The sequence below is a fragment of the Phocoena sinus genome, chromosome 7 (genome assembly GCF_008692025.1).
Source record: "Phocoena sinus isolate mPhoSin1 chromosome 7, mPhoSin1.pri, whole genome shotgun sequence".
NCBI lineage: Eukaryota > Metazoa > Chordata > Mammalia > Artiodactyla > Phocoenidae > Phocoena > Phocoena sinus.
Window position 1 is genome coordinate 51,330,815 of NC_045769.1, and position 23,589 is coordinate 51,354,403.

Below are 23,589 nucleotides of genomic sequence, written 5' to 3' on the forward strand. Positions count from 1 at the left end.
ATCGTACATTCATGCATATGTGGAATCTAGAAAAATGGTACAGATGAACCAGTTTGCAAGGCAGAAATAGAGACACAGATGTAGAGAACAAATGTATGGACACCAAGCGGGGAAAGCAGGGGTGGGGGCTGGTGGTGGGATGAACTGGGAGATTGGCACTGACATATATACACTAATATGTATAAAACAGATAATAAGAACCTGCTGTATAAAAAAATTTTTAAGTAACATACAGATATCAGTTCCATTTCTTCACACCAACAATGAAATATCAGAAAGAGAATGTAAAAAACCAATGCCTTTTAAAATCACAGCCCCAAAATAAACTACTTAGGAATAAACCTGACCAAGGAGGTGAAAGACTTATACGATGAGAACTATGAAACATTAAAAAAGGAAACTGTAGATGATTTAAAAAAATGGAAAGATAACCCATGCTCCTAGATTGGAAAAATTAATATTGTTAAAATGGCCATACTACCCAAAGCAATCTACAGATTTTTTTTTTTTTTCAATCTACAGATTTAATGCAATCCCTATCAAATTACTCATAACATTTTCACAGAATTAGAATAAACCTAAAATTCATATGGAACCATAAAAGAGCCAGAATTGCCAAAGCAATCCTGAAGAAAAAGAACAAAGCAGGAGGCATAACCCTCCCAGACTTCAGACAATACTACAAAGCTACAGTAATCAAAACAGTGTGGTACTGGCACAAAACCAGACATATGGATCAATGGGACAGAACAGAGAGCCCAGAAATAAACCCACACACCTACAGTCAATTAATCTTCAAAAGAGGAGGCAAGAATATACAATGGAGAAAAACCAATCTCGGGCTTCCCTGGTGGCGCAGTGGTTGAGAGTCCACCTGCCGATGCAGGGGACACCGGTTCGTGCCCCTGTCCGGGAAGATCCCACATGCTGTGGAGCGGCTGGGCCCGTGAGCCATGGCCGCTGAGCCTGTGCGTCCGGAGCCTGTGCTCCACAACGAGAGAGGCCACAACAGTGAGCGGCCCGCATACAGCAAAAAACAAAAACAAACAAACAAAAAAACCAATCTCTTCAGCATGTGGTGTTGGGAAAGTTGGACAGCCACATGTAAATCAGTGAAGTTAGAATGCACCCTCTCACCATACACAAAAATAAACTCAAAATGGCTTAAAGACTTAAACATGACATAAAACTCCTAGAAGAAATCATAGGCAAAACATTTTCTGACATAAATCATACCAGTGTGTTCTTAGCTCAGTCTCCCAAGGTAATATAAATAAAAACTAAAATAAACAAATGGGACCTAATCAAACTTAAAAGCTTTTGCACAGCAAAGGAAACCATAAACAAAAACAAAAAGACAACCTACAGAATGGGAGAAAATATTTAAATGATGTGACCAACAGGAGCTTAATTTCCAAAATACACAAACAGCTCATACAACTCAACAACAAAAAACCAAACAACCAAATCGAAAAATGGGTAGAAGACGTAAACAGACATTCCTCCAAAGAAAAAAAATACAGATGGCCAGTAGGCACATGAAAAGATGCTCGACATCACAAATTATTAGGGAAATGCAAATCACAACTACAGTGAGGTACCACCTCCAGTCAAAAAGTCTACAAATAGCAAATGCTGGAGAGGGTATGGAGAAAAGAGAACACTCCAACACTGTTGGTGGGAATGTAAGTTGGTGTAGCCAGTATAGAGAACAGAATAGAGGTTCCTCAAAAAACTAAAAACAGAATTACCATATGATCCAGCAATCCCACTCCTGGGCTTATATCCAGACAAAACTCCATTCCAGGGCTTCCCTGGTGGCACAGTGGTTGAGAGTCCGCCTGCTGATGCAGGGGACGTGGGTTCGTGCCCCGGTGGTCTGGGAAGATCCCACATGCCGCGGAGCGGCTGGGCCCGTGAGCCATGGCCGCTGAGCCTGTGCTCCACAACGGGAGAGGCCACAGCACTGAGAGGCCCGCGTACCGCAAAAAAAAATAAAATAAAATAAAAACTCCATTCCAAAAAGATACATGCACCCCTATGTTCACAGTAGCACTATTCACAATAGCCAAGACATGGAAACAACCTAAATGTCCATCGACAGATGAATGGATAAAGAAGATGTGGTACATATATACAATGGAATACTACTCAGCCATAAAAAAGAATGAAATAATGCCATTTGCAGCAACATGGACGCAACTAGAGACTATCTACTAAGTGAAGTAAGTCAAAGAGAAAGACAAATACCGTGTGATATCACTTATATGTGGATCTAAAATACAACACAAATGAACCTATGAAACAGAAAAAGAATCACAGATATAGAGAACAGACTGGTGGTTGCCAAGGGGGAGGGGGTTGGGGGGGAATGGAATAGGAGGTTGGGGTTAGCAGATGTAAGCTTTTACATACAGAATGGATAAACAACAAGGTCCTACTGTATAGCACAGAGAACTATGTTCAATATCCTATGATAAACCATAATGGAAAAGAATATTAAAAAAAGAATGTAAATATATGTATAACTGAATCCCTTTGCTATATAGCAGTAATTAACACAACACTGTAAATCAACTATACATCAATTAAAAAAAAGATTTAAAGACCTAAATATAAGACACGACACTATAAAATTCCTAAGAGAGAACATAGGTAAAACATTCTCGGACATAAATTGTAGCAATACTTTCTTAGATCAATCTCCCAAGGCAAAAGCAATAAAAACCAAAAATAAACAAATAGGACCTAATCAAAGTTACAAGCTTTTGCACAGCAAAGAAACCTTCAACAAAATGAAAAGAAAACTTAAGGAATGGGAGAAAATATTTGCAAATGATGTGACTGAAATGGGGTTAATATCCAAAATATGTAAATAGCTCATATGACCAAATTTAAAAAAATAACCCAATCAAAAAATGGGCAGGAACTTCCCTGGTGGTCCAGTGGTTAAGACTCTGTGCTTCCAATGCAGGGGAAGAAGGTTCAGTCCCTGGTTGGGGAAGTAAGATACCACATACCGTGTTGCGTGGCCAAAAAGGAATTAAAAAAAAAGGGCAGAAGACCTAAATAGAGATTTCTCCAAAGAAGACATACACATGGCCAACAGGCCCATGAAAGATGCTCAACATGGCTAATTATTAAAGAAATGCAAATCAAAACCATGATGAGGTATCATCTCACATCAGTAAGTATGGCTATCATCAAAAAGTCTACAAATAAATGCTGGAACGGGTGTGGAGGAAAGGCAACGCTGCTACACTGTCGGTGGGAATGTAAACTGGTACAGCCACTATGGAAAACAGTATGGTGGTTCCTCAAAAAAAAACGAAAAATAGAGCTATCATAGGATCCAGACATTCCACTCCTGGGTATATATCTGGAAAAGACAAAAACTGTAATTTTAAAAGATACATGCACCCCAATGTTCATAGCAGCACTATTTACAACAGCCAAGACATGGAAACAACCCAAGTGCCCATCAACAGACAACTGGCTTAAGATGTGGTATGGATACAATGGAATATTACTCAGCCATAAAAAGAATGAAATATTGCCATTTGCAGCAACATGGATGGACCCAGAGAATATTATACTTTGTGAAGTCAGACAGAGAAAGACAAATATATGATATTATTTATATGTGGAATCTAAAAAATAATACAACTCAATCTGTTTAATACAAAACAGAAACACACTTATGGACACAGGAAGCAAATTTATGGTTACCAAAGGGGAGAGAGAGGGAGGAAAGGACAAATTAACAGTGTGGGATTAACAGAAACAAGCTACTTCACATGAAATAGATAAGCAACAAGGATTTACTGTATAGTACAGGGAATTATACCCAATATCTTGTAATAACCTATAATGGAATATACTCCATTATTGGAATATATTCCACAAAAAAACCAAACTGAATCACTATGCTGTACACCTGAAACTAACACAATATTGTAAATATATACTTCAATTTCAAAAAAAGAAAAAGGAAATTAATTAATTTTATAACCTATGTGTAAAATAATTTAAAAGAAATATTCATTAAATAAAAAAATTATAACAGGGTACAAATTTTATTTTGAAAATAATCAATTATAGAAGCATACTTAAGACTTTCACTTAATCTAAGGGTACATACTTTCAATTACAAGATTAATAACTTCTGGGGATCTACTGTACAGCATATAGTGATTATAGCTAACAATACTGTATAAAATACTTGAAAGCTGCTGAAAGAGTAGATCTCAAATGTTCTCGCCCCAAGAAAGAAATGGTAAATAGGGGACAGGATGGAGGTGTTAGCTAATGTCATGGTGGTGGTCATCATTTTGCAACATGTAAGTGTTGCAAATCAACAAACTGTACACCTTAAAGTTACAAAATGTTCTATGTCAATTATATCTCAATAAACCCAGGGAAAAAAAAAGACTGTCACCTAAAAATCAAATGTCATGGTCTCTTCATCATAACAAAATAACAAATATTACCTCTTCCTTTGGAACAAAAAGTGATCAGCCAGCCAATACCAGCGGCAAACGCAGTTTGTATGGAGTTAACAAAATTTCCTTAAGAGAAAATAAAGAACATTTCTGATCATTTACTACTCCATAATGGAAACCATTTTCTAAATGGGTTTTCCCTTCTAATGTCACCCATTTCCAATCCACTCTGAGTAGTTTTCAGGATTCCTAAAAATCCTCTTGAGCATATCAAATTCCTTCCACTATTTATTTTTTTAATTACATAAAATCTAAATTCATTATTTCATTAAGAAACAAATTGGCAAGTAAGGCCCCTTGTGATCTGAGCTTTGTCTACCCATTCAGCCAGCCATATTCTTCCCCAAGCCACTCTACCCATTACCCATCTTTTTGTTAGATTCATGGAATACTGCCAGTTTCCCAAATACAGTGACCTTTTAAGGCTTCCTCTTCACTTTCAAGACAGGTTATATCTGACCTCGTTCAAGAAGAATTTCCTAACCCTTCCTCCTTTCCCCACCTGAGTTCTTTCATAGCCTTCATGCTTCCCTAAGCTTACCTCTCATAATGGTTACTACACTGCATTTTAATGGTTTACTAATGGGGACCTGGAAGGCAGGGATTACATAGTTTATTACTACAGCCCTAGTATTTAACACAGTTTCGGAGACATAACTGTATTCAATGAATGATAAGAGCATCCCTTTAGAAGTAAATACTGTAATTTCATGGGTAGTACAGATAATTAAATAACCCACCTAAAGTCACTTGATGAATTCAAAACCTAAGATTAGAAGAGTTTTTAAATTTCAAAATTAAACTGAATACAGGCATGAATTTACTGCCTGATGTAGTATACTTATGAAAGCAATAAAACACTTGGTTTACTAAATATTTAGTTGCACTTTCAAAGTTGCCTTTTCACCTAGCCCCACTTCATACCCATGTCTTACATCAAAACTGTTTTAGTTTATGTCTAAATATAGTTAATTTATTAAATGACTACTATTTAGTAGGGCTCAGAACAAATGATACAATTTCCTTCTAAGAAGCATGGAAAAGATATTTTAAAATTTCAGTATCATGACCAGAACATTGCCACTGAAAAACTTAAAATACCAATTCAAAGTATCCTTGAAAATCAAGCAAATTATGAAAACAAAATTACCTGTCCATAATTCTGTCACTGTGCTTCTAACATGCTGCATGGCGAAATTCACTAAACTTTCCTTTGATCTGTCACCATGGTATTTCACTGCAGCCTATATTTTTATTTATAAAAAGAGAAATGTCTTTTACTTTTTCTTTTTAAAACTCATACCAAATACCTTGATTCTCCATTATTCTGAATAAGTAAGCTCTGTCTCAATAGTACAGTGTATTTCTAACTGACATGCTAAGAATCCTGATTGCACACATTCCATGTCAGACATTTGAATAATACTATTTATAATGTTTTTAGTTTCACTTTTATCACAACACTAGGGAGAGGAAGGGAAGTCAGAACTTCACATTCAATGAGAGAAAACACCTGTAAAATGCTTTGTAAATTATAAAGTACAACATGCATACTGGTTAACATTATGTTCTTTAAGGTGGAAACTGAAATTGGCAAACATTTAATTTTGAAATAGAACAAAGACAAACTAATGGCATCTAAAAGTATTCACAGTATAATAAAAAATGTTTATTATGACTATAGTTAGATGGCATCTAAAATAAGACTTAAAAATCAAAAGATTCTACAAATTCACAGTGTTTTCTCTAGTATTCCCCTTGTTATAATGTTCTACCAATTAAAAAGAAAATGCCAATTTTATCTCTTACCATTCCAGACCTAAAAATGAAGAGGCTGGGATAACTGTTCACTCCTTTCATTCGGCAAAGCATTCTATCATCGCCACAGTTAACAGCTCCAATTCGAAGCAATCCATCTACTTCTTTAGCAAAGTCTCTCCACTATGAGGGAAAAAAAAAGTTTCTTCTGATAAGATCATTTATCTTTCCCTGAACATTCTTCAAGCTGTACTTTCCTCTTTTTTTAAAATTAATTAATTATTTTTTTGGCTGCACTGGGTCTTTGTTGCTGCGCGCAGGCTTTCTCTAGCTGCGGAGAGAGGGGGCTACACTTTGTTGTGGTGCGCAGGCTTCTCATCGCAGTGGCTTCTCTTGTCGCGGAGCATGGGCTCTAGGCGCGCGGGCTTCAGTAGTTGTGGCTCCTGTGCTCTAGAGCACAGGCTCAGTAGTTGTGGCATACGGGTTTAGTTGTTCCGTGGGTTTAGTTGTTCCGTGGCATGTGGGATCTTCCCGGGCCAAGGCTTGAACCTGTGTCCCCTGCATTGGCAGGCGGACTCTTAACCACTGCACCACCAGGGAAGTCCCCAAGCTGTACTTTCTTAAAGGAGATTATGCTCAGGAAATAAAACCATATACACGTGAAAAAATATTATAGTCATTTCTGTTATAGTTACTACTAATAGAAAAAACACTCAAATTTAAAAAAACACTCAAATAACAGATCAGTTGTGAATAGTAAAACTTTAAATCAGGATGTAAAAAATACGTACTGTGGGAGCTAAATCATGGCAGTGTGAACACCCTGGGGAGTAAAAGTTCACAAACCACAGTTCTCCAGAATTAACAGCAGCATCTGAAAGTACATAAAACCAAAACAACTTAGAACAACCAAAACAACCAATTTACTACAGGTTTGTACCTATTTTAGTTAAAAATTTTCCTTGAGATCAGAATGAAAAAAAGTCATATATTTCTCACATTGACTTTATCATTTTCTGTATAATTTTTTCTATAAGAAGAAAACGTACTATTTCAACTGTCAAACTAACAATACCTTTTTTTTTTTTGACTCTTCCAAGCCCTACATGAATAAGAAGCAACCTTGAACTGCATGATCAATGTCACCAAAAAGCTGTAAAAAGAAAAGAAGCAACAAAAGGAAGCAAGAGCCAAACCTGATGACAGTCTGTGTGGTTGAGAGAAATGAAAAGAAACAGTGCGAGAGACTGACATTTAAGCTCTTCTACTATCTGCAGCACTGGTTAAGCACACAGTCAATCAATTCTGACAGCTACTCCAGATTCTGAAAGAATGAAGAGACCTACACGACATAGTAAGGACTGTGGGGATTAAATCTAATCTTTGCTCTTAATAAGACATTTTCCTTGGAAAACTGTGTTATTTGAAATATTGGATCAAAGTTTTTAACAATTCAAATCATGAATACATATTTGTTAATAGATCTGAACACTACATAATATCTACCCAACAATACATTATACGTTATAATCTAATCTATAAGAGGACCTGATATAAACAAAATTTATTCATTTAAAAATTTTATCATTGTAAGGAGGTGCTCTAACAGTCAAGATAAAAGTTAAGAAAATTTGCTTTAAGTTAGTCTCCATGTAATTCCATATGAAAATCACTTATCAGTAATTTTTAAAGAAAATATTTTCATAAGTTATAATAAATTATACCAAGACATCAAAACATGCACACTATTCTAAATATGTGTAACTGATTCAGATTAATTAGTAACATGCACAATAATGTTCACCTACATTTCAGTTACAAGACACACAGATCTATGTGAAAAACAGTTAAACCATACATTACAAGCGAAGCGTATACATTAGGATTTTATCAGCTGTTCTTTGGCAAAGGTTAGAAAGTCTGACAAATAGACCACTCTATCTAGGTTGTCAAAATAACTGCCATGCTGACTTAGATCAACTGGTATGAATTTAGGTAAAATCTTATATGTTCTCGGCCCCTTTCCTCTGGGACCTCTATGATGCAAATGTTAGTACACATGACGTTGTCCCAGAGGTCTCTTAAACTGCCCTCATTTCTTTCTATTCTTTTTTCATTTTCCTGTTCAGCTTCAGTGATTTCCACTACTCTGTCTTCCAGCTTGCTGATCCATTCCTCTGCATCATCTAATCTACTGTTGATTCCTTCTAGTGTATTTTTTCATTTCAGTTATCGTATTCTTCATCTGTTTGGTTGTTCTTTATATTTTCTAACTCTTTGTTCAAAAACTTCTAACTTCTCACTCTGTTCATTCAATCTTCTCCCAAATTCTTTGAACATCTTAACAATATATTTAAAGTGATGAAAGGGAAAAACCTATAACCAAGAAGACTCTACCCAGCAAGGCTTTCATTAAGATTTGAAGGACAAGGCTTCCCTGGTGGCGCAGTGGTTGAGAGTCTGCCTGCTGATGCAGGGGACACAGGTTTGTGCCCCGGTCCGGGAAGATCCCACATGCCGTGGAGCGACTGGGTCTGTGAGCCATGGCCGCTGAGCCTGCGCGTCCGGAGCCTGTGCTCCGCAACGGGAGAGGCCACGACAGTGAGAGGCCCGCGTACCGCAAAAAAAAAAAGATTTGAAAGACAGATCAAAAGTTTTACAGAGAAGCAAAAGCTAAAAGGTCATCACCATGAAACCAGCTTCACAAGAAATGTTACAGGGACTTACCTAAGTGAAAAAGAAAAGGCCACAACTAGAAAAATGAAAATTATGGAAGAAAAAAAATCTCATTGTTAAAGTCAAATATACAATAAAGGTAGTAAATCAGCCATGTATAAAGCTAGTAGAAAGGTTAAAAGACAAGTAGGAAAATATATACTCAATAAATAATTAAGGAATATATAAAACAAAAAGATATAAAATATGACGTCAAAGTCAGTAAATGTGGTGGAGGAGGGAGTAAAAATGCAGGGCTGTTAAAATTAGTTAATAAGCACACACACAGAGACTGCTATATACAGTGTGTGGAGTAGTCAATGACTATGCAATATCTTTGTATGGTGACATATCATAATCAGACTTACTGTAGTGATCACTTTGAAATGTACAGAAACACCAAGTCACTATGTTGTGTAACAGGAACTAACAGTGTTGTATGTCATTACACTTCAGAAACAAAACTCACAGAAAAAGAGATCAGGTTTATGGTTACCTGAGGCGGGGGTCGGGGGGAAGGAGAGTTGGATGAAGGTGGTCAAAAGGTACAAACTTCTAGTTACGAGACAAATAAGTACTAGGAATGGAATGTACTACATCATAAATATAATCAACAATGCTGTATATCATATATAAAGTTGTTAAGAGCAAATCCTGAGAGTTCCATTACAAGAAAACATTTTTTCCGATTTAATTTTGTATCTGTATAAGATAATGAATATTTACTAAACTTATTTTGATCACCAGTTCACGATGGATATATGTCAAATCATGCTGTACACCTTAAACTTATACAGTGCTGTATGTCAGTTATATCTCAATAAAACTGGAAGGGAAAAAAATAATGGCATTTAATTTGACACAAAACCTTATTTAAAGTGGGAAAAAAAATGTCTCCCATCTTGGTACTTTGTTTTCATAGACTACTTCTAACTTGTTTGCCCAGTTCCCACTATTATTAAAAATATTTTTAATACTGTATTATCAAAGCTCAATGGGATGTTTTTGCATAACCCAGTAACTCAGAATAGAACAAGTATATTTCAAAATGTGATTTTCAGCTTCTAAACTATACAACTATAACTAATGTCTGTTAATATTTATGTGATTATAGCTAATAGCTTCTGTTAGCCTAGAAAAATGTAAAAAGAGGCAGAAGTGCTTTGAGTTCCTCTTTAATTTCTTGAGCTTGTCTTCAAAAGGAGAATGTATTGTGTGGGTACCACTCAAAATGACTACTGTTAAGTGCAAGATGTTCTTTGCTTTTGCAGATACTATTTAGAACTTGTTTTAATAACTGCGTAATACTTTTCTGTGACATATAAAAAGATAATATGCATCATGTTTAATGGGAAGGATAAGAACTTCAAAGTGAAGTTTATTAGTCACATTTTTTCTTCTGTACTATAGCTGAACACTTCAGAGTTCCACTCCTGATAAAAGTGAACTATGTAATTTGGATTAACTCTTCCACTACAACTTCAGAACTGAACAAAATACAAAAGACTTCTGTTGAAAGCATCAGAGAGTTACCAATGCAGAGAAGAATTACAGGGCCCAGGAATGGGAGGAGGTAGAAATCAGGGGGGCACTGTTTGCCAGGAGGTAGTTGATAGGCAAGGAACTGAGCAGAGCTTTCAATAGATTCATGAGACTAGAGGGACAAAGATGGAGTTCAGGGCACATGTAGAGAAGGGTCCTGAAAATAAAGATGAACTGGAAGGAGACCAGTCCTGTACAAGTACAAAGCTCAGCTTTTGAATAATTTCAGTCTCTGTTTGGATAAAGCTGATCTGAGATTGTTAGTGACCCTAGTCAGAAGAAAATATAACTTCTCTCTGGAGCAAGAGAACATACATAACTTAAAAATAACTCCATAATTGTTTATATAATTAGTTACACAAAAGACCAGATTAAGTGACCCAAACCAATAGAAGCTACTGGTAATGGAAAGAGACCCACAAGCAAGTATGCTAATGTCATATTTACATAGGCACAAGTTGATACAACTATCCATCCTTATTTATCGTCCTCCCTAGGCTTCTTCAGCTAAAACTTAAGGATCAGCTTGTCTTAGCCTAGTAATACACAGGGTAGTATTAGAGTTCAGACTGAATAGTGGCAACTTTGCACCGAACCTATCAATGTCAGTTAATTATTTCTGAAAAACTGTCTCTAAGGTTTTGTGACTGTTAATTAATTCTTAACTACTATTTGGAGTTCCATATGAATTATTAGCAGTTCTTAACCTTTTCTCTATAATGACAAATTTGAAAAAGTTTGAACCCATGTGCAATACAACCATCAGGAAAGTCTTTCATTCTGGGTGGATTCATGGATTAGTCAGCTTGCAGGTTTTGCTCAGTTTCTCTAATTCTATCTCTAATTCCAAAGTTTTCTGCCCCACAGGACCACAAAATACTTACTGATTGACTAGCAGATGAGAGACAATAACCACAGAAAAATCAACAGGTTCATATAACTACAGTCCAAAAAGTTATGATTCTGCAAGCTTGTGACATGGGTGTCGGTTCTGTCTACCAACAATACAAATGAATCAAATTATCCTCCATTTCCTCTGTAGAGAAGACACTCATTTTCCTTAGAGCTTGTTCAAGTGTTCACTACAAGACTTTTAACAAAATAATGTACTGAACAGCTACCTTGTAGGCCTGAACTCGCCAACATGATATACAAAGTAAGAATCCGATGCAATTCTTGCTTAGAAGGAACTGTACAGAAACAAGTGACTGCAACACATTGTTTATGATGATAACATGCGAAATTATATAAATCTATTTTGCATCTAGTATGCAATTTTAGTTTTCTAAATTAAATGAGACTGTAACATAGCAAAATAAAATTGAAATATGATTTGAGGTAAAATATATTGGTTTGAAGTAGAAAAGAATATTTTATTACAAGTGTACAAATTTGAAAATGTAAGAATCTTTTAGGTTTTCTACAATGCAATGCAAAGTGCAGAAGTATATTTTTATATCCATTTTCACACAAATCACAGATCAAATTAAATCTGCTTCCAAAAATAACCACATACTTATTCAAAACCCTGAAATATAAAAGTTCTAAAACCAGAAGTATTTCTGCAAGTTTGCAGGAAGCTCACCTGGCATACAAACATATCCTGAACTGATATGGGGGCTATGTGTTATTTTTACTTCTTTTATTTAGTATACACACTTATGCATTTCACTGCTATTTTTTAAAAAATAGTATACTGCCCCACATTCTGCTAAGAACTTTTTATCAGTGCTAATATTTTTATTTTGTTCTCATCCAGCTTTTATCCTCTATGCATTTATGTGTATACCTTTTTTATGATTTGTATTATACTGCATACACAATTTTGTATTAGGCTTTTTTTTTTACGTAACTACTCTTAAATATAAACACTTTTTAATAATGTGAAAAAATATAGAAAGAATAAATATTGGTTCATTATTTCAAATGTGTCAATTATATACAAACACACACGTACAGAATGTTGAGGATGTTGCTAGCTCTTCTAAGGTTTCATTTCAACTGCCAAATGAGAGGAATAATTATTGTTGCTAATACACAGAATGTCATAAAAGTTCACTGACATAATGGAAAGAAAAGGTGATGACGACAATAAAAGCAACTACGTGAAAACCTCAACTATGGTTATAGAACATTATTTAAAATACAGTATATACCATTTTACCTTGCTAAAATTTTAAAAATTTCTAAATACATTTGTCCTTGAGCATTTTAGTTAGGAGACTGGTCTTGAACTAGCTTTGGAAAATCATATACCCACAAACTTACCGAATTCTCTTCTATCCAATGTTATGATTTCAGGATCATCGTCATAAATACCTATTTTGAAAAGTACATAAAATTATAGTTAAAACTTCACCATAAAAATAAATTACCACATGAAAGATGTTACTTATTTTTGTTTCAATCATCAAAAATCATATTGCTATACTAAATCTCCAAGTGGAAGAATATGCAACACACTAAGAGAAAAGCAAAGAGTAATAATACCATTGGTGATACATTTAAAGAGTATCAAAAGACATCAGTTTCCTGATATGAACTGTCATGGAGTGTGTGTGTCTGTGTGTGGCAGGGGGTGGGGATTCCCAATATTCACACAATGTCATCTCCACAGAAAATTTCTGTTATACGTTTTTTAAAAAAAGTTTTTATTTTGAAATAATTATAGACTTGCAGGAAATTGTAAAAACAGTTCAGAGTCCTACTTATCTTTCATCCAGCTTCCCCTAATGGTGACATACTATGTAATTTTAGTACAATATCCAAACCAGGAAATTGGCACTAGTACATTACTGTTAACTAGATTACAGACCTCATTCACTTTCAGACTGCATGTTTTTTTTAATGTGTTATCGTTTAAAAATATTTTGTATTACTAAAAGTCTTATATAATTAGAATAGTTGAAGAGGTAGAAGCAAACTTAAGTAAATATAAATTTTATTTATAATAATAATTAACACCAATGTGAGAAAGTTTCTCATTACTACATAAATTATCTAAATATTAGTGACGGATATATACCAGGGGTTAGTAAATATTTTAGATTTTGTGGGACATATGGTTTCTGTCACAGCTATTCAACTCTGCCCCTGAAGTGTGAAAAATAATATGTAGATAAATGAACAAAACTGTATAAATAATACTTTATTTACAAAAGCAGGTGGCAGGCTGGACTTAGTCTGTGAAATATAGATTGCTGACACCTGTTATAGACTATTAAGCTATAGTGACTATACCTGAAAATACTATTTTGAAAAGTCAGTCTTGAGAAACAAATACTCCAGATATAAAGTGCATATATTTTATTTAGTCTAAGATAAAAGCATACTTCAGTTCTCTGACTGCATTTGAGGCTAATTAAGAGAGATTGTAAATATTATGCGTTACCCTTAAAACAATCACAAGAGAACTACTGGGTACCGGAATGCTCCCTCTTTGCTTGACACCTGTATTTACTTTCCCCCTCCCTCAATCTCTTTAACTTGTTTACTCTCTCTGCTCTTGTCTCATTTCTCATTCCTGTCAATACCTTCAACCATTATTAATCATTACTAATTAAGAAGAATGGAATTTCTACTGAAGTGACCACTATTAAAGGAAACTTAAGTCTTCCTTGGAAAATATGATGCTCTAAAAATACTGAAAGGCTTCAATATTTAACTTCTAATACAAATATTTTTAAAAATTAAATAACAATCCTTATTTTAAAAGTATTTAGCAAGATTATGACCAAAACACCTTCATATTTATACAGATATCTACATACTACTTGACTTTCCTTTTGAATTCCACTCTCATGTTATATTAAAAAGGTCAATGGGGGGGCTTCCCTGGTGGCTCAGTGGTTAAAAATCTGCCTGCCCATGCAGGAGACATGGGTTCGAGCCCTGGTCCGGGAAGACCCCACATGCCGCAGAACAACTAAGCCCATGCGCCACAACTACTGAGCCTGCAGTCTAGAGCCTGCGAGCCACAACTACTGAGCCTGTGTGCCACAACTACTGAAGCCCGCGCGCCTAGAGCCCGTGCTCCCAACAAGAGAAGCCACCACAATGAGAAGTCTGCACACCACAACGAAGAGTAGCCCCCACTCGCTGCAACCAGAGAAAAGCCCACGTGCAGCAACAAAGACCCAACGCAGCCAAAAATAAAATAAAATAAATTTAAAAAAAGGTCAAGGGGACACATGTTAACTATGTAATAGTTTATACATTAGCTAAGTGGTGAAACAAAATTTTCTAAATTTACTCGAATAAACAATAATTTCATAAGGAATATCATATCATCTTACCAAAATCATAACGATAATAATTCCAGCTTTCATACTGGCCTCCTTGATTATCTGCAAGTCCCTTTTCTCCATATTTGTCATACTTTTTCCGCAGATCTTCATCTTTGAGTACTTCATATGCTCTGTTTATTTTCAAAAAATCACTATGTGCATCTGGGTTATTCTATTAAAAAATATTAGATATAATATTTGTTTCAGATACACAATCGATTTAACTTAATCCTGAGATTTCTGTGTGAACAGATACCAAGATAAGGAGGAGTAGTACAATATGAAATGGGTATTCATGCTTTGAAATAAAAAAGTCAAAAAGTATTTCTAAAGAACTCCAATCTTAAAAAATACGAAAGTAGGGGCTTCCCTGGTGGCGCAGCTGTTGAGAGTCTGCTTGCCGATGCAGGGGACATGGGTTCGTGCCCTGGTCCAGGAAGATCCCACAGGCCGCGGAGCGGCTGGGCCCGTGAGCCATGGCCGCTGAGCCTGCGCCTCCGGAGCCTGTGCTCTGCAGCGGGAGAGGCCACAACAGTGAGAGGCCCTCGTAAAAAAACAAACAAAACAAAACAAAACAAAACAAAAAAAAAACCCCAAAAGTAATAGAAATGAGAATTGATGCTTCAAAAGGTTGATAGAGGTGGTCATCAAATATAAATCACTACTTGTAAGAGATGCAACAGAAAAAACTGACTAATGAACCCTTGGAAACAATATTATAAATATTATGTGTTACCCTTAAAACAACCACAAAGAAATTTGTAGGTTATTTTTCTATTTGAGGCAAAACTCAGTACTTTAAGTAAAAAAAAGTTATGTACTCCAATCTATCAGATAATGACATAAGGACTAATATCAGAGTAACAACTCAAAAGTGGATTAATACGTTTCATTTGTTACTGTTTCATAGAATTGTTTTTTGAAGAATGTTTTCATCTAAATAATACTTCGTTGTAAGTGGTCTACCATCTTTCATGTAGAAACTTGAAATAACATTCTGAAATTTTAAAGAAAAATCTGAAAAAATGAAAACCCTAAAAATACAATGTAGATCTCAAGAAACGATTACCAATTAACAAGAGTTTTAGAGAAATACTGATTCTATTGCTCAGCTTTATGTAATCAAAATAAAATAATCCTATTTAAAATTCTATCTAGGGACTTCCCTGGTGGCCTAATGGTTAGGATTCTAGGCTTTCACTGCAGTGGCCGGGGTTCCATCCCTGGTCAGGGACTGAATCCGTGGTGAGGCCAAAAATAAAACATAAAAAATAAATAAAAATAGTAAAAAAACCAAAACTGCAGTTACTGAAATTAACAGTAAAAAAAAATTCTATCTAGATATAATTAAATCTTTCTCCTTGATGAGTATCAAATCTCATTAAGAAAAAATGAATGAGATAAATTATAAAAATACCTTAATAACTAATACAGTTTTGAAGGATTACATCATAGAATACATATTCAAATATTTATGATTGGAATTAACTGGATTTGGCTGCTCCCAAGTTTTAATTTATAATACTTTCTGACTCTGTTCTTAGACTTGCACATGGGAGAAAATAGTTAAAGTTGAAGCATACTATTACTAGCTATTACTGCCATTTTTAGCAACATACCCTCTAAGTTCTAAGGAAATAATTTTTGTTACTGTTCTAAAATACTTGATTTTAAACTACTTTACTAGGAAATCTACTGCTTTGTGATTAACATCTGTACTATAACTTGGAAATTAGTTTTCAAATTAAGAGAGAACTGTATTTTTGGTACTGACATTCCTTTACACTATTCTGAACTTAGAACATTTTGCTTCTTCTGTTTTTAGTACAGAAGTTGAATTATGATTTTTGACGTGATTGTTCTTAAGCATTTTGAGCACTGATTTTAAATAATTTTTAAAATAATTTAAATACATACCAAAATTTACTAAAACACATTAATTAGATATGTTTAAAAAGAAATTTTTACCTACCGGGTTTTTATCAGGATGTAGCTTCAATGCCAATTTCTTGAAAGCCTGTCTTATTTCCCTACTGCTTGCAGTTTTGGATACACCAAGTAAACTGTAAAAATCCTGATCTGTACCCACTAAAATGGCCATATACACTATTAGAAAACAGAGCATGACCCTTTTCAAGTCTCTGAGATAGTCATCTTTATTTAACCAGACTCTCATTGTTTTTCTTGTCCAAGTTCTGACTCAAGTGAACATTAAGATAATGCCACTGGTTCCGGTTGATGTAATATGCAAATCTGAGAACTTCTGTCCACATTACTCCAAAGGTGAAACAGGTATCATGAATTTTTTCCCAAAATGTTAATCTAAAGAGAGAAAATCAGGTAGTTGAAATACATTAATAAAAAACCAAACACATCATTAACGCTATTTACTAAATAACATGGCCAGCAATAAAATCTCCAGTAAATGACAAATCAGGCTCTGTTCTTTGGGGGCCCCCTCCACTGCTTCCGTTATCTGGGTAGCCAGATTCGTGAGATCACTCAAGGTAGCAGATAAAGGTAAAAGGTAGCTAGTGAGGTGGCAGCTACCTAGAACTCTTTACAAACAAACAAGTGCAGCAACTTGCTCTATCAGCACCAGAACACAAGGGGGGAGAATGGGGGGAAAGCTATTTCCTTCCATCTTCTACCCAGCTTAAGCTTGCCTCTTTTGATGTGCTTCCTTTTTGGTTATTTCTTCACCCCTTTAAGGCTATTCAGTTTTCATTTCAATCAAATTTCACTTGTAGGAAATACCCTTTGGGGGTACTAGAAAGAAGCAACAGATCCTTCTAGAGGGTATTTTTCATATAAACCGTCCAAGAATAGCAGTGAATTTATATTGCTGTAACAACTTACATAGTCGGACATTTTTTCCCCTGAATTTTCTCAGAAGGTGCTTACGTTATACCTAAGTAGTTACTATTTTATAAACTAGAAGACTAATAACTGCAAGTTAACAGTAATTGTACTGCAAAGTTTACATTTGGCATCAATAAAAATAGAAAAAGAAACAAAAGGAGAAAAGGAATCAGTTATTTAGACACGCTCACCTGTGTAGGGTAAAAATAAAATCAGATCACATGTAAACTTGTATACTTTATCAATAGTTCCAAACATGTCATAATGCTTCGAAAAATCTAACCTTCCTAACATCCTCAGTTCCTCCTTTCTTCATTTAATCTTAAATGCCTATTTAAATTTTTTTTTCCTTACCTGTGAATGGTTTTGGTTCATTTCTAATCCTTTTCACGCCACCAGAAAACCCTTTGTAAAATAGAGTGATGGAGATTAATAAACATCCAGACTAAAAAAAAAACGTTTAGAATAGAGAATATATTCTCAAACACCACTTTGAGACAAGCGATGTTTTTTCCCTGCCTAGCGGTGGTTCTCAGACAGCGTGGGCGTGCCTGAGGCTGCGCGCCGAGCTGCGGGGACAGGTGGAAGCTGCAGGTAAATGCAACACTAACTCCTCGCTGCCACCACTCCAGGATGGGTTGCGGGGAGAGGGGAAAGATGGAGACACTGGGTGAAAGAGGCTGTCAAGTGTTGCTGGTGTGTGAAATCTCAGGTTGGATTAGGGAGAAAGGAACCTGGATAACTGAGGGTAAAGTGAGAAATTGGAGCAAAAAGTGGGGAATTGCTGGGTGGAGGAATGGCGGTGTAGGTAGAAAGGAAGAAGACTGGAAGCCAGAACACAATAAACCAGCCTCGAGAGCGAAAAGGAGGGGAGATTCCGGTGCACAGGCATTTAGCCCCTCCCTTCCCGGAGGGCCCAGGCCGCCGCCAGCTCCAGCAGAGCCCCGTTCCCCCGCCCATGCCCACCTCGGTGCTGCAAGGTCGTCTCCTGCAGCTACTTCCCCATCCTCAATCCCTGGCGGCGGACCCCACTAGGCCAAACACAAGCTGTGCGTGCGGTAAGGAAGCACGCACTTCTGACCGCTAGCCCGAGGGCCCGAGATGTGATAGGAGCAGCCAGCCGCACCGGCAGCGACGAGCGGCCGGTTCGGCTCGGCTGCTCGCGCGGCCGCCTCCTAGGCGAGGCAGGGCGGGGCCTGGCGCGGGGCATTGTGGGAAAGGCGTGGAGGACGCTGCTTGGGAGGACTCGTCTCAGGATCTGCGGGCGCAGTGGGGTGGGGAGGGCGGTGTAGGTTTAGGTTGACGTGGCCGTTTGCGCGGAATCCGGCTCCGGCTCCGGCTTCAATCCGGAGCCGAAGAACACGCAATACCCACAAAGCCCGCGCCGCCGCACCCTTCGCGGCTGGCTCACGCTGCGGACCGGAAGCTGGGCGACATAGTCCGCCCCCTTCTGCTCCCGTTGCTGTGGTGACGGGACCAATTCCCCCGCTCCCCCGGAGGGCGGGTTTAGGCGTGCAATTTCCCTGTGACCCTGTTCTTCTTAAAGGGAAAGGCACAGCTGTAGAGGATTTTTCTGGTCGTTGGGTGGGTGGGGCAGAAAGGGGAATTTAACTTAAGTGACATTGATAGCAGTGTCGGTCTAGAGGGCTGAAGAGGCAGTAGGAAATTTGGAAGAAATAAAAATATTTATGAGCGTGTGGGTGACAAACCTTTGAGCATTCTACAGTATTGCCTGACTTCCTAGTCATCCAAGCTGGAAACTGGAGAGTTATCCATACTCCTCTCTCCCACATTTACATCTAAATGATGTGGTATAGAAACTGCATTTTTGATCTGCAGAAATGTAACTAGAACAATGGAAGTAGCTGCATTTGCAACCATCAAAAGAGAAAACATCCTGATGAAGAGGATGCTGGCTTATGACATCAACCCTAATATAAGTTGTAACTGGTAACAATTTCACGTGTAGTAAATCAAATGTCAGCTTGTTAAAAAACGATGACCACGTAGGATCCATAGCTAAACTAATGTATTGCCCGAAAGAAGAGAAAGTAGTCAGAGCAAAGGCAGAAATATTAGAAGCAGCCTAATGTAATAGTAGCTAATAAGTACCAGGAACTGGTCTAAGCACACATGTAATTCAGTCCTCCAAGTAATCATATGACAGGGACTATTAACATATCCATTTCACAGTTGAGGAAACCAAGGTGAATATACGATAGAGCTGAGATTCACACCTGAGCAGCCTGGCTCCAGAGACTGTAATGTTAATCATTATGTCACCCTGTGAGCCACGAAAATCTTTAGAGTAAATTGAAGAGCAAAAAAGAAAACTGGAGAATCAAGCAGGGGCCAAGATTACAGTGGGTTTTATGCCATGATGAAGACATAGACTACCTTTTAGGTAATCAAAGCGTAAAGCTTTTAAGTAAGGGACTGAGATTGTATTTTAGATCATTCTGGTAGCTATTGGAGAGTGAATACAAAGGGACCATGACTAGAGAAAGGGAGAACAGTTAGGAGAATGTTACAGAAAGAGTAAATTTGGCAAGAAAAGGTGATTAGTTGGTTGTGGGAGATAAAAGAGAGAAAGGATCTAGGGTTAACTTCTGGTTTAGATGGCTGAGTACCACTCACGGAATGAAGATCTGTTTAGGGAGAAGATAAAGGATTCTGATTTGGATATATCTATTTCAAGTTCCCTAGATTATATCCAAATAAAGATACACAGCAGGGTCATACTGCTCGCTGCATGACAGGCCAATAAATCAAGAGACCAGTTTTGGGGGCAAGGAAGAGCAACTTTATTCAGAAAGGCAGCAGACCAAGAACATTGCGGACCTGTGTCCCAAAAAACCATCTTGCCTGAGTTAGAATTCAGCCTTCTTTTATACTAAAAGGGGAGGGAATAAAGTCAAACATTTCCTGGTTCTGGTCAACCTCCAGAGGGGATGTGTTAATTTCTTCCTTGCAGTCATTCACAGGTGGGCCTGGTCAGGATGTTTCCTGTGAGCTCTACAAAGGTATTTTACCTTAATGCTCATTACCTGGGAGGCAGGGTTCCCAGAGATGGGCATTATGTGTAATTTAAGCTTATAGGCAACATTCCTTTAGTGATTAACTTGTAATAGAATACAATGGTTCTTCCCTATTACATAACCATCAGGGAAATGCAAATCAAAGCCACAATGAGACAACACCTCACACCTGTTAGAATGACTAATGTTATAAAGATAAGAGATAACAAATGCTGGAGTGGACATGGAGAAAAAGGAACCCTTGTGCACTGTTCGTGGGAATCTAGATTGGTATAGCCACTACGGAAACCAGTACCAAGGTTCCTCAAAAAGCTAAAAATAGAACTACCATGCTATCCAGCAATTCTGCTTCTGGGTATTTATCAGAATAAGATGAAAACACTAATTAGAAATGACATATGCATCAATATGTTCACTGCAACATTATTTACAATAGCTAAGATATGGAAAGAGCCTAAATGTCCACTGAAGGATGAATAGATAAGAAAATTATGTATATAGTGGAATATTATTCAGCCATAAAAAAGAATGAAATATTGCCATTTGCGACAACATGAACGGTCTTTGAGGGCATTATGCTAAGAGTAATAAGTTGGCGGAGAAGGACAAATACTGTATGATCTCACTTATATGTGCATTCTAAAAAAACCCCAAAACAAAAAACCAAGCTCTGCATAGATACAGAGTACAGATTGGTGGTTGCCTGAGGCTGGGGGTAGGAGGGTTGGTGAAATGCGGGAAGGAGTCAAAAGGTGCAAACCTCCAGTTATAAAATAAATAAGTCCTGAAGATGTAATGTACAGCAGGGTGACTATAGTGAATAATACTGTATTGGGTATTTGATTGCTAGAAGAGTAGATCTTAAAAGTTCTTATCACAAGAATAAACTTCTGTAAAATTCTTATTGTGGCAATCATTTCACAATATATAGAAATATCAAATCATTATGTTGTACACCTGAAACTAATATAATGCTGCCAGTGAATTCTACCTTAATTTTAATAAAAAGAATGTAAGTTCCACGAAGACAGGAATTTTTATTTGCTTTAGTTACTGTCAGTTATGCCAGTTCTTCTTGGCATATGGTAGGTACTAAATACATTTTTTTGGAATAAAACAAGTTAATTTGAGAAGTGATCTGAAAAAGAAGAGCTCATCAAGGAGTCAAAAATGAGGTGATTAGATATATTCAAAAACAACTGAACATGAAGGAAGTTAATGAGAATGATTCAGGTAAGATACTGACTAAAACTTGTTAACTGGGTCTGGCAGTTAGGTTATAGCCATCACAGAAAGCACAATTTTAGTGGGTGGTAGGGGTGGAAGCCAGATTGCAGTGGACTGGAGATTGGATGGGAGCTGAGGAAATGGAAATTGTAAGTCAATAGGAATCTACTGAAAGTTTGGATGAAGAGAGAGGCAGGTAAACTTATTGCAATTCAAGGAGGATGTGGATTCAAGAGAGGAAATGCTTTAGGCTTGAAAAGACTTGAACAAGTTTAAAAGCTGGTTAGGAGCCAAAAAAGAGAGGGAGGCTGCAGATATAGGAGAGAGTCAAGGGCCCAAGTGAATGGACTGATCATCAACAGTTCATTTATTCATTAACATTGTTTATTGTCCTCTGGGCTAGGTCCTTGGGGTAAAGTGGTGAGCAAAGTTATAACTCTGCCCCAAAGAAGTAGGATAATGGAGGACACATTAATCTTTTATTCAAGCAAGTCTATAATTATGAAGGGAAAATATATAGTGCTGTGAGGGTAAATAATGGAGAACTGACCTTTGGGGAGCAAAGTGTTTGAAAAGGTATTACCAAAATAAATAAAATAAAAAAGAAATTTAATGTATATGGGCAAGGAATTAGAGAATGTTTTAGGCAAAGGGAAGAGCAAGTGCATGGTCTTTGTCCTTGAATAGTCCATGGGTTGATTGAGGATCAAAAAGAACAGAATGCAGTGAGCCTAAAGGAGAGAGAGAGTCAGCAGGATGACCCTGGTAAAGTACACAGGGACAAGATCATGCAAAGTCTTGTAGTTCATTTTAGGGATTCTTGTCTCTTTTCCTAAGAGCAATAAAAAGTCACAGCCAGTTTTAGTGGAATATCATCATCATCATTGTTATTGTTATGATTTTACTTTAAAAAATTTGGGAACAATCTCAATGTTACAAAAAATTTCAAAGTTTCTTTGTTTTCCTCAACCATTTGAGAGTAAGTTGCTGACATGTTTTCCCATTGTTTCCCAAAACTATGGTGTGTATTTTTTACAAAGACATTCTCCTATATACCCACAACACAATCATCAGAGAATTAACACTGATACATTATTACCATCTAATCTACTATCTAATCCTCATATCCCTTGTAGGCTTTGCAATTTGTCCCAATTATGTCCTTGTAGGATCCAGCGCAGAACGACGTGTTTCATTTAGTTGTCATAACTCCTTAGCTCCTTCAGTTAGAAACAGTTCTTCAGTTTTTCCTTGACTTTCAATATCTTGATACTTGTAAAGAGTACAGGCTAGTTATTTATTTATTTTTTTTTTTGCGGTACGCGGGCCTATCACTGTTGTGGCCTCTCCCGTTGCGGAGCACAGGCTCCGTATGCGCAGGCTCAGCGGCCACGGCTCACGGGCCCAGCCGCTCCGCGGCACGTGGGATCTTCCCGGACCGGGGCACGATCTCATGTCCCCTGCATCGGCAGGCGGTCTCTCAACCACTGCGCCACCAGGGAAGCCCCAGGCCAGTTATTTTATAGATGTCTCCCTTTTTTGGTTTGTCTGATGTTTCCTCATGATCAGATTTAGGTTATGCATCTTTGTCGGGAATCTAGTAGAAGTGACATTATGTTGTTTTCATTGCATATTATGATGTGGTCCCAAATCTTGATT

General features: G+C 37.0%; 1 protein-coding gene across 7 annotated transcripts in view; it reads right to left on the bottom strand.

Moving 5' to 3' along the window:
- The window catches only part of DNAJC10 (DnaJ heat shock protein family (Hsp40) member C10), a 60,236-nt gene extending 41,358 nt beyond the window's left edge, over positions 1-18,878 (bottom strand). For 2 of the 7 annotated variants that reach the window (XM_032637123.1, XM_032637119.1), the window contains exons 1-9: positions 18,632-18,846; positions 18,020-18,070; positions 16,776-17,125; positions 14,813-14,975; positions 12,786-12,836; positions 7,052-7,134; positions 6,312-6,443; positions 5,653-5,746; positions 4,491-4,568 (exon numbers count right to left, since the gene is read on the bottom strand). In XM_032637123.1, coding sequence (XP_032493014.1) covers positions 4,491-4,568; positions 5,653-5,746; positions 6,312-6,443; positions 7,052-7,134; positions 12,786-12,836; positions 14,813-14,975; positions 16,776-16,979 — 805 coding nt within the window. In that variant the 5' untranslated portion in view covers positions 16,980-17,125; positions 18,020-18,070; positions 18,632-18,846. Of the gene's footprint in view, positions 1-4,490; positions 4,569-5,652; positions 5,747-6,311; positions 6,444-7,051; positions 7,135-12,785; positions 12,837-14,812; positions 14,976-16,775; positions 17,126-18,019; positions 18,071-18,631 lie in introns of all 7 variants that reach the window. The other 5 variants (XM_032637122.1, XM_032637120.1, XM_032637121.1 and 2 more) reach the window with 5 other exon arrangements.
- Between the last annotated feature and the right edge of the window lie 4,711 nt (positions 18,879-23,589).